Here is a 16,676-nt window from a genome sequence, read left to right on the forward strand (position 1 = left end):
CATACTTAGTAGTATATGAGAGTTGAATTGCCCATTTGCTGTTGTAAGGAATTTTTGTTTTTCAACTTATCATTTCATGTAAAGTAGGTATTGCTGGCTTAGTCAGCATTTATTGCTGATCCCTAAGCTCTCGAGAAGGTGGTGCTGAGCCACCTCCCTGAACTGCTGCAGCCCGTATGGAGTAAGTTTACCCATGATGATGTTGTAGAAGGAGTTCCAGGATTTTGACCAAATAACAATGCAGGAATAGTAACAGGGTGTTTGGCTGAGAGGGAGTCTTGGAGGAGGTGATGCATCCACTGTCCTTAGCTCTCTAGATGTTATGCATTTCGAAGGTCCTGGGTGAGTTGCTGCTATGTATCTTGTCAATCATTCACACTGCAAATCTGAATAAAAAATGTTCTAATCTCAGTTTATTGTTGATGCAACAAATTATTGGAACATGTTCCCCACGTACAGTATTTTGATTCCAATTCTGGAGCAACTGGATACAGACACAATGGGATAGATGGCCTCACTTTGCACCAGAACAATTCTGTGAACTGACCATTCAGGTCACATTGGTAAATAGAAGTTGCTGTCATGTTAAAGGATTACAGCTGATAGTAGACTGCAATTCTCCTGTCTTTGGCTGTGTTTGCAAACAAATATAATTCACTCAACAACAGATATGAACATTTGAAACGCACAAAAATGTAGTCCGTGAAATGTTTAAATGGCTTTTATCCCATTCTCATGTATCTTTACAGCCTAACCAATTAAAACCATGCTCCTGAAATGGGATGTCCAGGATGCATTAAAGAGGCTTGGCTGACAATCTGCACATCCATTGGAGGGCTGCACCAGCACAGCCCCAGGGAAAATATTGTTTGATTGACATCTCTGGATCTTAGATTTACTCTGCCAATTACATACTGTATATACTTGTGTATAGGTTGAATTTTGAAGACTGTTTTTTTAAGCTGAAATGAGAGGGCCGACTTATATACGAGGTAATGTTTTCGAGGGGATGAAATTCATGCTTGGCATGAGTCAAAAACTGGACAAACAAAGCCAGAACTGTATATAAAATAATACACAACAAAAGGAAAAAGAATTATGGCCGTTATTGAATATTTATCTACAAAATAACTCCCCATTCTGCTTGCTATGGTAAAACAGTACTGTCGTACTGTATTCCAGTTACCAGCACCGTAAAGTACATGTAGGTCTACACGTATGTACAAAAGTTAATAAGCATATCAGCAGGTGGTCAGGCCATCTGCTGGAGGTATTTGTACAATACACAATTCATGGTAAGGAAGATACCCCTGAAAAACTAGGATTGACTTACACACGAGGTAAATGAAATATGCCAGATATTTTTGGCTAAAAATAAGGGGTTTACTTATACATGAGATTGACCCTTACATGAGTATATATGGTAATATTTCGCTCTGTTGTGCCTTTTCTCATGCCATGCTTTATCAACTCTGATTTCTCCAGCATCTGCAGTCCCTATTGTCTCCAAGGCTAATGGATCTCAAAACCTTGCAGTTTGTGATATTGTTATTTAAAAGGGACTTGATGATTGACACTGTTATTGGCTTGATGTGAAATGAGTTTCTTTTTAACGAAAGCAGAATGCTATAAATGAATGATTGAGGGTCCATGGGAAATTAGTGGGGAAGCATAGCTCAGAGGCATAGGTAAGACTTTTTGAAATTACTATTCAAATTGTAACCTCATCCATGCCATAGTCCCTGGCATCAAGACCTTATTAATCCTTTAAACATGAGCCTGACTCCATGAAAATTGTGGTGGACCAGGATATGCCAATCTCCAAATGGAGTGGACAAGGTTAGGAATGAAGGGAGCGCAGATTTACAACTCAAACCAGTCTACAGCCATAACCTGCATTGGTGAAAACTGGTTGCTCCTGGTTTAAGGGTCCTGGCGGCATTTTATCACATCTCCATAGAGTCTCTCTCACACGATGGAAATCCAGCACTAAAAGGCAGTATATTGCAGCTCAGCATTCATGACCACTATTATAGTAATTGTTTATGGTCCTTTCCAATACTCCAGGCAAATATCTGTATCAAAGTTCTGGAAGTGAACTTTAGAGTCAGAAGAGGAACCTAGTAGCCTGCAAGGATGCTCTTAGCTTATTACAGGAATTATAATGCACTTTGTGCTTATAGTTGTGCTTTACTGATGTGTGTAGTGGCAGGAGATCAGGGAATAAGAGAATGGGAAGAAAGTGCTCCCCCTGGTATTGTGAAGCAGCAAAATAGAAAAGCGCATGAGAGTCAAATAGCCATGATGATATCCTGAGTATGGGAGAGGTCCCCTTGTGGTGCAGCGATAATGACTGGGAGCTCAGGTTCAAGTCCTACCTGCTTCAGAGGTGTGTAATACCAAGTCTGAACAGATGATTGGGGAAAACGAAATAAAGGCTGCAAATAAACTTCCAGGGCAGCAACTTTAAAAAAGTTTATAAAAGCAAACTACTGTAGATGCTGAGTATCTGAAAAATGAAAAGAAAATACAGAACAAGTTCAACGGGTTTGACAGCATTTGTTGAGAAAGAAAAATGCATAACTTTTTTAAATCCAGAATAACTTCTTTCAGAATCCTTCTTAAACTAATTTTAGAAATGTAGGGTGCATCCATAATAGACAGCACTGTGTGAAGCAGAATTGATTAAATTCTCACAGTGCACTCTTCCAATGATGCATACTGTTGTTCTTGAATATCTAGCAATTTCATGTGAGCTAAATAATTACAATCTTTTATTCTTTCCAGTTGTGCCACAAGAAGTGAACAGGAGAGACATTGTCTTCCTTATCGATGGATCAATGTATGTTGGAAATATTAATTTTATTAATATCCGTGAATTCATCACAAGATTAATAGGCACCTTGGACATTGGAAGTGACACAGTGCAAGTAGCTGTGGTGCAGTACAGTGATGATGTGAAAACGGAATCCTACCTAAACAGCTACTCATCGAAAGCTGATCTCTTGTCTCATGTGAAAGGGCTAAGTGCGAAAGGTGGTCGAGTGGTTAACACTGGGGCAGCACTGGACTATGTCCTTAAAAACCACTTCACAAAATCTGCAGGAAGTAGGAAAGAGCAGGGTGTTCCTCAGATTTTGATGTTGTTCACTGGTGCTAAGTCCAGAGATGATATCAAACCATCGGCAGATGCCCTGAAGCGAGCTGCTGTACAGACCTTCACTGTAGGAGCCAAGAGAGCAAACCCAGCACAGTTAAAAGAAATTTCGAGTGACCCCAACTTGGCCTTCAATTTAAAGGAATTTCGCTCTCTATCAGACATACAGAGTCAGGTGCTGACACAATTATCTACACTGCCGGCCTTACCACAAACTACTGAAAAGCCAATGGTCACCATTAATGAAGGTATCTCAATTAATTTTCTCTAAGCACTTATTGTTGCCTTGTTAGTAATATTAGTGCATGATAAACATATTCATGTGACATTACCCAAAAGGTAATGATTTAAAACACAAATATTTTCATGCGAATGTAGTCTGTCAGAGATTTCTGGGGCCAATGTTGCAGGAAACCTTTACTCTATTATTGGTACATCTTCCAGCTGTTTCTCTTCGGGTTGTCACACTTTCGGCAAAACCACTGTCTTCATAATTAGCTTAATCTGACTTTTGACTTGTTGAAAGTCATGCTCAGTTCCTGCATTGCCATCCTATCAACCAACACTGTGTTCAGAACTCATAGACCTCCATGGAAACTTCAACCTATAAAGAACAGCCTAGTTTTGCTAAACATTAAAATGCTTTAAAGCTTCAGCATTTTGGGGGGGAGGGTTGATTCATGTCATCATGAGTAGGGGGATTAAACCTTTCTGCACCTCGGTTATTTAAATCGCAAGTAATTTGTTCAACAGTATTTCTTATTAGTATTTTAAACAGCAAGGCAGTGTTTTTAACACAGTTCAGGGTTGAAAGTAATTCTATGAGGGATCATGAGTGTTCTAGTGGTGTAGTGGGGGTGTTACTGCATGCATGTATCATGGGCTCAGTTTACATTTACCTAGGCACTCAGAAGGTAATAAATGTATGAATATGCCACATCAGGGAGAGACTGGAAACAGCCGATGTCAAGAAATGAAGGTGATTACCGGATTGGGCTTTTGCATGATTTAAATATTTGCATTTGCCAGAAGAACCCATGAACAATCTTAGCTTATATTGATATAATGCCTTTAAAATTCATGTGTCAAGATTATTCAAAGGATTGTCATAAAGCAAAAATCAATACAAATCCATAATAGGAAATATTAGATTAAACAGACATGGTTTCTCATGTTTTAAAATAGAAAAGAGGGATATACGAAATGCAGGATAGAATTCCTGAACACTGAGCCTTAGTTGCAGAAGGCATAGCTGCCAATGCTGGAACAATTAAAACTGACAGTGATTAAGAGACTAGAATTAGAAAAGGACAGATACCATAAAATTACAGAGATAAAGAAGATGAAGTCATGGAGGGATTAGATTTTGAAAATCTAAGTATGGTTATAACCAGAAGTGAATGTAAGTCAGCAGGATAATGGGTGAATAGGATTTGTCAGCAGAGATTTGAATGATCTAAAGTTTATTGAGGCTGGGTGCATTGGAATAGCAAAGTCTTGAAATAACAGAAACATGATTTAGAGTTTAAGTAGATGAGGTGGTGCAAGGCTGAAGTTGGGGTATATTATGGAAATGCAGATCGATGTCTTAGTAATAGCATGGATATGAAATGGGAGGTTAATGTGTCACTCCTCTTACAAGCACGCTGCTTCAACCTCAGAAAGTTGCAGGGACTCAGTAGACAGGAAATGGAGTTTGTGATGGCATCGGAAGACAATGCCTCCAATCTTCAGGATGTGGAGTTGCTTGTGTTGGACTGGGGTGCACAAAGTTAAAAATCACAGGTTAGAGTCCAACAGGTTTACTTCAAAGTACAAGCCTTTGGAGTGCTGCTTGCTTGTCAGGTAGCTAGTAATCTGATTTTTAACTTCAATCTTCAAAACATTAGCAAATCTCTGCTCATCTCAACTTGGATGTTGGATGAACAGTCTGATATCTGCGTGAGATGGAAGAGTAGAATGTGTTTGGTGGGATTTTGAAATGGGTGTCAGGATACATAGAGAAACATGACAAATCTCTTCATATTCTATACATACCATTATCATAAATAGTAGGAGAAAGTGAGGTCTGCAGATGCTGGAGATCAGAGATGGAAATGTGTTGCTGGAAAAGCGCAGCAGGTCAGGCAGCATCTAGGGAACAGGAGAATCGACGTTTCGGGCATTAGCCCTTCTTCAGGAATGAGGGAAGTTGGTCCAGCAGGCTAAGATAAAAGATAGGGAGGAGGGACTTGGGGGAGGGGCGTCGGAAATGTGATAGGTGGAAAGAGGTCAAGGTGAGGGTGATAGGTCAGACTGGGGTGGGGGCGGAGAGGTCGGGAAGAAGATTGCAGGTTAGGAAGGCGGTGCTGAATTTGATGGATTTGACTGAGACAGGCTGGGGGGAGGGGAAATGAGGAAACTGGTGAAATCCGAGTTCATCCCTTGTGGTTGGAGGGTTCCTAGCCGGAAGATGAGGCGTTCTTCCTCCAACCGTCGTTTCGCTGTGGTCTGACGATGGAGGAGTCCAAAGACCTGCATATCCTTGGTGGAGTGGGAGGGGGAATTGAAATGTTGAGCTACAGGGTGGTTGGGTTGGTTGGTCCGGGTGTCCCAGAGGTGTTCTCTGAAATGCTCCGCAAGTAGGCGGCCTGTCTCCCCAATATAGAGGAGGCCACATCGGGTGCAAAGGATGCAATAGATGATATGTGTGGAGGTACAGGTGAATCTGTGGCGGATATGGAAGTTTCCTTTGGGGCCTTGGAGGGAGGTGAGGGGGGAGGTGTGGGCGCAAGTCTTGCACCTCCTGCGGTTGCAGGGGAAGGTGCCGGGAGTGGAGGTTGGGTTGGTGGGGGGTGTGGATCTGACGAGGGAGTCACGGAGGGAGTGGTCTTTACGGAATGCTGATAGGGGAGGGGAGGGAAATATATCCTTGGTGGTGGGGTCCGTTTGGAGGTGGCGGAAATGGCGGCGGATGATGCGCTGTACATGGAGGTTAGTGGGGTGGTAGGTGAGGACCAGTGGGGTTCTGTCCTGGTGGCGGTTGGAGGGGCGGGGTTCAAGGGCGGAGGATCGGGAAGTGGAAGAGATGCGGTGGAGGGCATCGTCGACCACGTCGGGGGGAAATTGCGGTCCTTGAAGAAGGAGGCCATCTGGGATGTGCGTTTTTGGAACTGGTCCTCCTGGGAGCAGATGCGGCGGAGTCGAAGGAATTGGGAGAATGGGATGGCGTTTTTACAGGGGGCAGGATGGGAGGAGGTGTAGTCCAGGTAGCTGTGTGAGTCGGTTGGTTTGTAGTAGATGTCCGTGTTAATATCATAAATAGTAGACTGGTAGCCTGAACAGCCCGGCTGCATTAGGGAATGACTACACTTAATATTGATACACCTCAGTGGTGTACAGCTATGTCACTGCTACAATTATTTGAGTTTCCAGTTGATGAAATTAGAGTCTCTGTCAATACAGAATTTTTGGAGTTTTAGGCAACATCTTAAAGTGAAAAAGTATGCAAAATCTACAGTGAAAAAAACAAATCAGGAGGGGAAACGTTATTTAGAATGTGAGTAAAGTTTTTGATGTTTTAGAAACTTCTTTGCAACTCAAGGGTTCCTTTAAGATAGCTGCATACTTACAATCTTATTTAATACTTTGAAAAATCAGAGTTTCATGTCTATAGCGGTATAGAGTCCATTGACGGTTATTTACAACTAGGGAGAGAATAGGGCTTACTCAACGATCAGCAAGGCAGCCTTTGTGAGGACCTGCAGGAGATGGAGGAGATACTAAATGAGTATTTTGCCTCAGTGTTTACTGTGGAAAACGACATGGAAGATATAGAATGTAGGGAAATAGATGGTGATATATTGAAAAATGTCCATATTACAGAGGAGGAAATGTTGGTTGTCTTGAAAAATGGATAAATCCCCAAGACCTGATCAGGTGTACCCTAGAATTCTGTGGGATGCTAGGGAAGTGATTGTTGGGCCCCTTGCTGAGATATTTCTATCAGCGATAGTCACAGGTGAGGTGCCGAAAGACCGGAGTTTGGCTAATGCGGTGCCACTATCTAAGAAAGGTGGTAAGGACAAGCCAGGGAACCAGTGAGCCTGATGTCGCTGGTGGGCAAGATGTTGGAGGCAATCCTGAGGGACAGGATGTACATGTATTTGGAAAGGCAAGGAATGACTAGTGATAGTCAATATGGCTTTGTGTGTGGGAAATCATGTCTCACAGACGTGATTGAGGTTTTGAAGAAGTAACAAAGAGGATTGATGAGAGCAGAGCAGTGGACATGATCTATATGGACTTTAGGAAGGTGTTCGACAAGATTCCAAATGGGAGACTGATTAGCAAGGTTAGATCACAGGAACCACAAGGAGAACAAGCCATTTGGTACAGAACTGGCTCAAAGGTAAAAGACAGAAGGTGGTGGTGGTGGAGGGTTGTTTTTCAGACTGGAGGCCTGTGACCAGTCGAGTGCCACAAGAATCGGTGCTGGGCCCTCTACTTTTCATCATTTATATAAATGATTTGGATGTGAGCATAAGAGGAGTAGTTATGCCATAAGAGGTGTAGATGACACCAAAATTGGAGGTGTAGTGGACAGCAAAGATTACCTCGAATTATAATGGGATCTTGATCAAATGGGCCAATAGGCTGAGGAGTGGCAGATGGAGTTTAATTTAGAGAAATGTGAGGTGCTGTATTTTGGGAAAGCAAATCTTAGCAGGACTTATACACTTAATGGTAAGGTGCTAGAGAGTGTTGCTGATCAAAGAGACCTTGGAGTAAAGGTTCATTACTCCTTAAAAGTGGAGTCGCAGGTAGATAGGATAGTGAAGAAGGCATTTGGTATGCTTTCCTTTATTGGTCAGAGTATTGAGTACAGGAGTTGGGAGGTTATGTTGCAGCTGTACAGAACATTGGTTAGGCCACTTTTGGAATATTGCGTGCAATTCTGGTCTCCTTCCTATCGGAAGGATGTTATGAAACTTGAAAGGGTTCAGAAGAGATTTACAAGGATGTCGCCAGGGTTGGAGGATTTGAGCTATAGGGAGAGGCTGAACAGGCTGGGGCTGTTTTCCCTGGAGCATCAGAGGCTGCGGGGTGACCTTATAGAGGTTTATAAAATCATTAGGGGCATGGATAGTGTAAATAGAAAAGGTCATTTCCCTGGGGTAGGGAGTACAGAACTAGAGGGTATAGATTTATGGTGAGAGGGGAAAGATATAAAAGAGACCTAAGGGGCAACTTTTTCATGCAGAGGGTGGTGCGTGTGGAATGGGCTACCAGAGGAATTGCTGAAGGCTAGTACAATTGAAACATTTAAAAGGCATCTGGATTGGTATATGAATATAAAGGTTTCAAGAAATATGGGCCGGGTGCTGGCAGGTGGGACTAGATTAGGTTGGGATTTCTGGTCGGCATGGACGAGTTGGACCGAAGGGTCTATTTCCATGTCGTACATCTCTATGACTCTATGATTCTAATAGATTAAAATCTGTATTTCTTTGCAGTAAAGCCAAAATTAGCGAGCAAACGAGACATTGTTTTCCTTATTGATGGATCAGACTATGTTGGGAATGCAGATTTTACTTTCGTACGTGACTTTCTCTCAAGTATCATTGGAAACCTCGATATTGGAAGAGACAGAGTGCGAGTCGGTCTGGTACAGTTCAGTAATTACGCAGAAACTGAATTCTATCTGAACACTTATTCTTCTGAAGATGAAATTCTGCCTCATGTGAAAGGACTCCGATTGAGAGGTGGGACGCCATTAAACACTGGAGCAGCACTCGACTATGTTTATAGAAATCACTTCATCAGATCTTCAGGAAGTAGGAAAGAGGAAGGGGTTCCTCAGTTACTGGTGCTCATCACTGCTGGGAGATCCAGAGATTATATCAAACAATCTGTGGATGCACTGAAACGAGCTGAAGTAACAATGTTTGCTGTTGGAACCAGGAATGCAGACTCAGCACAACTCAGAGAGATTGCAAGTGACCCTAGTTTGCTTCTCAGTGTTGAAGAATTCCGCTCTCTGCCTCATACACAGGAGCAGCTGATGATTTCAATGTCAAATCCACCTGCAGCACCAGAATCGACAGACCGCCCAAGTGTTCCCGTAAACCCAGGTATTTTACTTCATTTTTCATTAACAGGAATGCTAATACAACTGCAGAGTTTTTTTTATCTGAAATTGTGCACTGTATTTGAAAACTTTTCAGATTTTAGACTAAGGGGAAGATACTTATTCTGATATCTCTGTTTCAAACAGGAAATTTCTGTTGTTGGTATGTTTTTAAAATATCTAGAAGACTATCCTTGGCTTGTGATGGGTTTTGTGAAGGCATGCAACTAATGCCTCCTTAGTGTTGTTGCCAATCAATAAAGCTGATGGGCTTTGATTATCTGGCAGATCTCAACTGGTGGGACTTTTGTCTTGGGATCCTGGATTGTGTGAAAGGCCCACTGCTGTCCAGTCAGAATGAGACATAATTTCATGGGCCTTCCCCAAAGGAGGTGATGTGCCAAGATCTTCATCACTTCCATTAAATCCAGTCTGGAAGTGCCACAAGTCCTTTGCTGCAAGTAAAATTGTGCATAGCAATCCAGTGTCCATCATCTCTCTTCTTTACAAAATCCTCAAACAGAAAAGCAAGAGATGCTAAACTATTCATTCTGCCCCCAATACATTTGGAAGCATTTGTTTCGAAAATACATAAACATCCATCACAATAACCACAAACATGAAGTGAGTTTATATTTTAAAATGGAGTTGCACTAACATTCTAAATTCAATTCGAAATAGAGCAATGGTAAGTAACATTAATAGATCTAACTTTGTTCAGAGATTGCAGAACATCAGAAAGGCTGGAGTGCACTTGCATTGTGTCCACAAGGCTTTAAACTTAGTGACTCATTCAAGTAGGTGGCTGAGAGGATACCCCCTATGGATAGAGGGAGGAGCAAATTGCCTTTGATGCTGAAATCTGTACTGAAAACAACAATTGCTGGAGTTCACAGCAGATCAGATAGCATCCACTGAGAGAGAGTAAGCTGATGCTTCGAGTCTAGATGCCTCTTCGTCAGAGCTATGGACATACATGGTCAAACATTGTATGTTACCCAGAATGAGTACTTAAATTGCCCTGTAATCTGTCTTTACTGATATTACACTTCGTTATAAAGTCATAGAGTCATAGAGATGTATAGCATGGAAACGGACTCTTCAGTCCAACTCGTCCTTGCCGACCAGATATCCTAGACTAATCTAGTCCCATTTGCCAGCATTTGGTCCATATTCCTCTCAACCCTGTCTATTCATATACCCACCCAGATACCTTTAAATGCTGTAATTGTACCAGCCTCCACCACTTCCTCTGGCAGCTCATTCCATACACGCACCACCCTTTACGTGAAAAAGTTGCCTCTTAGGTCCCTTTTAAATCTTTCCCCTCTCAACCTAAACCTATTTTGTCTACATTTGGACTCACCCATCCCAGGGAAAAGATCTTGTCTATTTACCCTATCCATGCCCCTCATGATTTTATAAGCCTCTCAACCTCCAACGCTCCAGGGAGGTGTAATGGAGAGTAAAGAAGGTTACTTCAGCGCACAACGGAACATTGATCAGATGGACCAACAGGCTGAGGAGGGGCAGGTGGAGCTTAATTTAGATAAATATGAGGTGTTGCCTTTTGGAAAGGCAAATCAGGACAACACTTATACACTTAATGGTAAGGGCCTGGGAAATGTTGCTGAACAAAGAGATCTTGGAGTGTAGGCTCATAGTTCCTTGAAAGCGGAGTCATAAGTAAAAGGATAGTGAAGAAGGCGTTTGGTATGCTTGCCTTTATTGGTCAGTGCATTGAGTACAGGAGTTGGGAGGTCATGTTGTGGCTGTACAGGACAATGGTTAGGCCACATTTGGAATTTTGCTTGCAATTCTGGTCTCCTTCCTATTGGAAGCATGTTGTGAAACTTGGAAGGGTTCAGAAAAGATTTATAAGGATGTTGCCGGAATTGGAGGGTTTGAGCTATAGGGAGAGGCTGAATAAGCTGGGGCTGCTTTCCTTGGAGTGTCAGAGGCTGAGGGGTGACCTTATAGAAGTTGATAAAATTATGAGGGGCATGAATAGGGTGAATCATGAAGGTCTTTTTCCAGAGTAGGGAAATCCAAACTAGAGGGCATAGGTTTAAGGTGAGAGGGGAAATATTTAAAAGGGACCTAAGGGACAACTTTTCCATGCAGAGGGTCTGTGGAGAATTGAGAAATCCTGAAGTTTGTTGAAGGTTTTATCTCCTCCGACATCGCTGGGTGTTCCTGCATCTGTGAAGGTATCTTCATCCAAGCATTCAGTAGTCACTTTTACACTGGTGATTTGCTAGGTCTGAAAAAGTGTACTCAGGATTATCCACCTCTAATAAAAGCAAAATATTGCAGATGCTGGAAATCTGACTTAATATCAGGAAGTGGTGGAGTAACTCAGCAAGTCTGGAGGCATGTGTGGGACAGAGCAACAGAATGAAAGAAGAGTCCTGCATGACGCTTCTTCGGAACTCTTTTGAGCTGATGTAAAGCATCTTGAATGTAAATGGGAAGAGACTGAACAGGGGAGGAAATGGTTGAATCAAGATTGGAAGTAAAGAATTCCACAGGCAGCAACTGGCTAAAATGCTGAGTCTACCAGGATAGTCCCGATTTGTGATTTCGGGAAGGAGGTAGAAGTGGGCGATGTAGCACTGGGGAACTATCAGGTGAGAAGCTGTGGAATAGAGCTCTCCAGAGGAGATGAAGTCAGTGACAGTCCTGTAAACAACAGGTTGATGTACAGCCGTGGGGGTCATGATCCTGGGAGACAACAGAAAATTCCAAAGAAGTTTCATAGTGTACTTGAAACAGTTATGCTATTTCTCTTTCCATAGATGTTGCCATACCTGCTGAGTTTTATTTAATTCATCCTTTCATCAACAATGTTCAATTTGACTTTTCGCTGTCACACCCTTCTGTCAGGATTGGTTTTGGGAGCTGATTTTCTGATGCACAGCAAACACAAGAAAGTAGTTTGGCTTTCCACAGACTTTGCTCTAAGGGGAAAGCACTGCCAAAACAGAAACAATGTTTGGATAAGTTGCAGCCCTCTTTGTGAGACTGGTGTTGTTACTCTGCAGGTTGATTCCTGGCACGTCAGCGATGCGTAGTGTTTACAGGAGTTGAACATGAAGTGTTGTGAATTACAGTTGGCAGCCTAAACTTCAGTAGCTCTAGGCTCTAAAAGTGATAGGGATCTTGCTAGCTCCAGCAACTCTGACTGGTTTTAACTTAGCTTGAGTGCTTTCAGCTTTATTGATTAGAGAGACCACCTGCAATTATTTATGTTTCATTTCCCACATGTCAAGTTTAACATTGTCAAAATCACATTTGATTAGATTAGATTAGATTACTTACAGTGTGGAAACAGGCCCTTCGGCCCAACAAGTCCACACCGACCCGCCGAAGCGTAACCCACCCAGACCCATTCTCCTACATTTACCCCTTCACCTAACACTATGGGCAATTTAGCATGGCCAATTCACCTAACCCCTGCACATTTTTGGATTGTGGGAGGAAACCGGAGCACCCGGAGGAAACCCACGCAGACACGGGGAGAATGTGCAAACTCCACACAGAGAGTCGCCTGAGGCGGGAATTGAACCCGGGTCTCTAGCGCTGTGAAGCAGCAGTGCTAACCACTGTGCTACCGTGCCGCCAATTTGGTTACTAATTGCCTCAATTGTATGTGAGGTTGCAACTGGCTTTTAAAAATATGTTTATTCATGGAATGTGCGCATCACTGGCTGGCCAGCATTTAATGCTCATCCCTAGTTGGCCTTGGGAAGACGATAGTGAGCTGCTTTTTTGAACAGCTACAGTCCACGTGCTGTAGGTAGACCCACAATGTCCATTGAGACCGAATTCCGGGATTTTGACCCAGTGACAGTGATGTAATGGCAATATGTTTCCAAATCAGGTTGATGAGTGGCTTGGAGGGGAATATCTCTGCAGGAGTTCTTCAGGGTAGTGTTCTAGACCTAACCATCTTGTACTGCTGCTACTGAGCACTGGTGATGGAGGGAGTGCTCCCAATCAGCATATTACTTTGTCTTGAATGGTGTCAAGCTTCTTGAGTGTTGTTGGATCTACATTCATTTAGTCAAATGTGGTGCAATTCCATTATACTCCTGACTTGTACCTTGTAGATGGTGGACAGGTTTTGAGAATCAGGAGATGGGTTTTTTTGCTGCAGACGTCCTAGCTTCTGACTTGCTCTTATTGCCACTGTATTTGTACGGAAAGTCCAGTTGAGTTTCTGATCAATGGTAACCCGTTGATAATGTGGAATTCAGTGATGGCAACGTTATTATCTGTCAAGGGGTGGTGATTGTCTCTTATTGGAGGTCGACATTGCCTGGATGTTGTCAAGATCTTGTTGCAGTTGAACATGGATGGCTTCAGTATCTGAGCAGTCATGAATGGTGCTGAACATTGTGCAATCATCAGCGAACATCCCACTTCTGACCTTATGATAGAAGGGAAATCATGAGTGAAGCAGCTGAAGATGGGTAGGTCTAGGACACTACCCTGAAGAACTCTTGCAGAGATATTCTGGAGCTGATATGACTGACCTCCAACAACTACAACCATCTTCCTATGTGCCAGATATGACAGTTACCAGCAGAGAGTTTGTCGCCTGATTCCCATTGATTCCAGTTTTGCTCGGGCTTCTTGATGTCACACTCGGACAAACGTCACCTTTTGCTTCTTGCTTAGTGTGTCAGAAGACAATTGTTTCATGGATTGTATTTGTCTTAGTCATGAACTAGATTGTTTCTGCATTTTTCGTGAGTTGTAGTCATTTTGTTCAGATCTTAGTGCCTCAAAAGTATCTTTCAATTCTTAAATGCAGCAGTGGAGAAGTCAACGCTTTAGAGTCATACAGCACAGAAACAGGTCCTTTGACCCAACCTCTTCACGCTGACCAGGTTTCCTAAACTGAACTAATCCCATTTGCCTGCGTTTGGCCTATGTCCCTCTAAACATTTCCTATCCATGTATCTGTCCAAATGTCTTTTTAAATGTTGCAATTATATAACACCTGTCACCTCCTCTGGCAGCTAATTCCATGTATTCACCACTCTTTTTATTTCATCGTTTGTGTTACAAAACTGTTCATCATGTCCTCAAAACTCTTCTTGCCAGTACGGGAATGTCTGAAGGTGCATCAAAGTGTGGTAGATTGGGCATAGACAACAGGAGAACATTGATGAAACACATCTCCTTGTTAAATCTGGGATTGTGTACATTTAATGCAGCCTGAAGACAGCTCAAAATGCTGTCTTGTCTACTGAAACTAGTAAAAACCCTTCAAAAATATTTCTAGTTGGAAGGATTGCTTCATATATTATGTCATACACCTTGTCAGTGTGAAGTTTTTGGGATGGCAAAACCAAAATTAAAACTGCACACAAACCATTTTTTGTTTTTGCTCATTTCTCCTGTTGCAGAATCCTCTAGTATGTGTAGTAACCTTAAATGAACAAAATATACTTTGCAGTTTTCAACATACAAAATAACACAATGGAAAAAAAACAGCAACAGTCCTGTTGTTTTCTCAGTTTGCCAGAACTGAAGTAAAACATGTATTTCCACCTTCAGGGCTATTATTGCTAACACTCTTACTAATTTAGCCCCATGATAATTGATACTGTTAACTTTGTAATATCCATGGCCAATATGAAGTCAGATGTCATTAATGTCTAGAGTTCAAAAAAGTTTTTACATTTAAGTCAATAAAATTAAACATAGAATTTCTGCCTAACCACAATTTATGGAAAATCTGGCATAGTAAAACAACAAATATGTTGTATGGTGGATAATTGATATGTTACTGATGATGGTGATGTACATGATGTTGCAACTTTGACATCAATAGTCCCGTGCTATCAAATCTGAAATGAAAAGAATGAAACAATAAGTGGAAGCCCAATCTGCGCCTCAAGTGGCACTATGATGCCATGGCAATGGTTCAAGGAACAGCAAGGGACTTTCCCTAGTGTTCCAACTAGTATTTAGCCCTCAATCAATATCTATAAGCAAATTCCAAGTCCAGATTTAGTAGTCAGTGGTGAATGAACGGTGTTTGTTGTTCATTTTACAAACACTTGCCAACAAACATTCTGTGTGCACTTAAACTGTGCAATTTGTGATGATCAGACAGTCAAAGCAGCACAGGGGATCCAAGGCCTGTTTGAACAGGCCAAAAGTAGTTAAGTCAAATGATTAGATCCTTATTGAGCATGCAATGCAAACCAGGAAATGTAAATAACAATATTTAACTCAATGTCAGATTGTGTACAGGAAATAGAGTTGTATAAACGAGATAGAGATATAAAGAGACAAAGAAAGTGTAAAATAAACAAAAATAATGAGTTGGGATTTTCTGAGGAATGCCAATCTAACACAGATTGCTATTTTGGTCTATTTTTCCAAAGAAAGGGAGCTGTACATTTCTAAGAGGAGATTTTGCTCATGACTCCCACAGAAGTGCAGAGCTGTACTCCCATTCGGACAGTTTTTCATAGTGCTGAAATGTCAGGTGGAAGGCAAACCATGTCACCTGTTCACAACAACCAGCTGCTGTATTCTGAAAAGTACAAGTCCTGACAGTTGCTGTCACAGCTGCTGCCAAAGGGTAAACACACAGTGGCATGGTGGCTCAGTGGTTAGCACTGCTGCCTCACAGCTCCAGAGACCCAGGTTTGATTCCAACCTCGGGTGACTGTGTGGAGTTTGCACATACCCCACGTCTGCATGGGTTTTCTCCAGGTGCTCTGGTTTCCTCCCACGATCCAAAAGATGTGCAGGTCAGGTGAATTGGCTGTGCTAAATTGCCTATAATGTTCAGGGATGTGTAGGTTAGGTGCATTAATAAGGGGTAAATACAGAGTAATAGGGTGGGGATTGGGTCGGGTGGGTTACTCTTCGGAGAGTCGGTGTGGACTTGTTGGGCTGAAGGGCCTGTTTCCACACTGGTAGGGGTTCTAGACATGAAATTTTGAAGTGGCACGGTGGCTCAGTGGTTAGCACTGCTGCGTCACAGCACCAGGGAGCTGGGTTCAATTCCAGCCTTGGGCAACTGGCTGTGTGAAGTTTGCACATTCTCCCTGTGTCTGCATGGGTTAACCTAACCTACACATCCCTGAACATTATAGGCAATTTAGCACAGCCAATTCACCTGACCTGCACATCTTTTGGATTGTGGGAGTAGGGGAGTGGGTCTGGGTGGGTTACTCTTCAGAGGATTGGTGTAGACTTGTTGGGCCAAATGACCTGTTTTCACACTGTAGTGATTCTAATTCATCTAGTAAGTGAGATGCCAGGGTGCTGAAAAGTTAGGGAACCAAATGGGTAGGGAGGAGAGGGTAGTTTAGCAGTTATTCAGGAGTTAGCTAATGTATATAACATAATATGTTAATAGTATGATTTAAATTAACACTT

General features: G+C 42.3%; 1 protein-coding gene across 4 annotated transcripts in view; it reads left to right on the top strand.

Annotated features, from left to right (window-relative positions):
- The window catches only part of LOC122551336 (uncharacterized), a 160,283-nt gene that overhangs the window by 64,833 nt on the left and 78,774 nt on the right, over positions 1-16,676 (top strand). For all 4 annotated transcript variants that reach the window (XM_087988748.1, XM_087988751.1, XM_087988750.1 and 1 more), the window contains 2 exons: positions 2,788-3,405; positions 8,653-9,270. In XM_087988748.1, coding sequence (XP_087844874.1) covers positions 2,788-3,405; positions 8,653-9,270 — 1,236 coding nt within the window. The remainder of the gene's footprint in view (positions 1-2,787; positions 3,406-8,652; positions 9,271-16,676) is intronic.

This window comes from Chiloscyllium plagiosum, unplaced genomic scaffold (assembly GCF_037043375.1).
Source record: "Chiloscyllium plagiosum isolate Xiang-an unplaced genomic scaffold, Cpla_swu_hap1 HiC_scaffold_7, whole genome shotgun sequence".
Lineage (NCBI taxonomy): Eukaryota > Metazoa > Chordata > Chondrichthyes > Orectolobiformes > Hemiscylliidae > Chiloscyllium > Chiloscyllium plagiosum.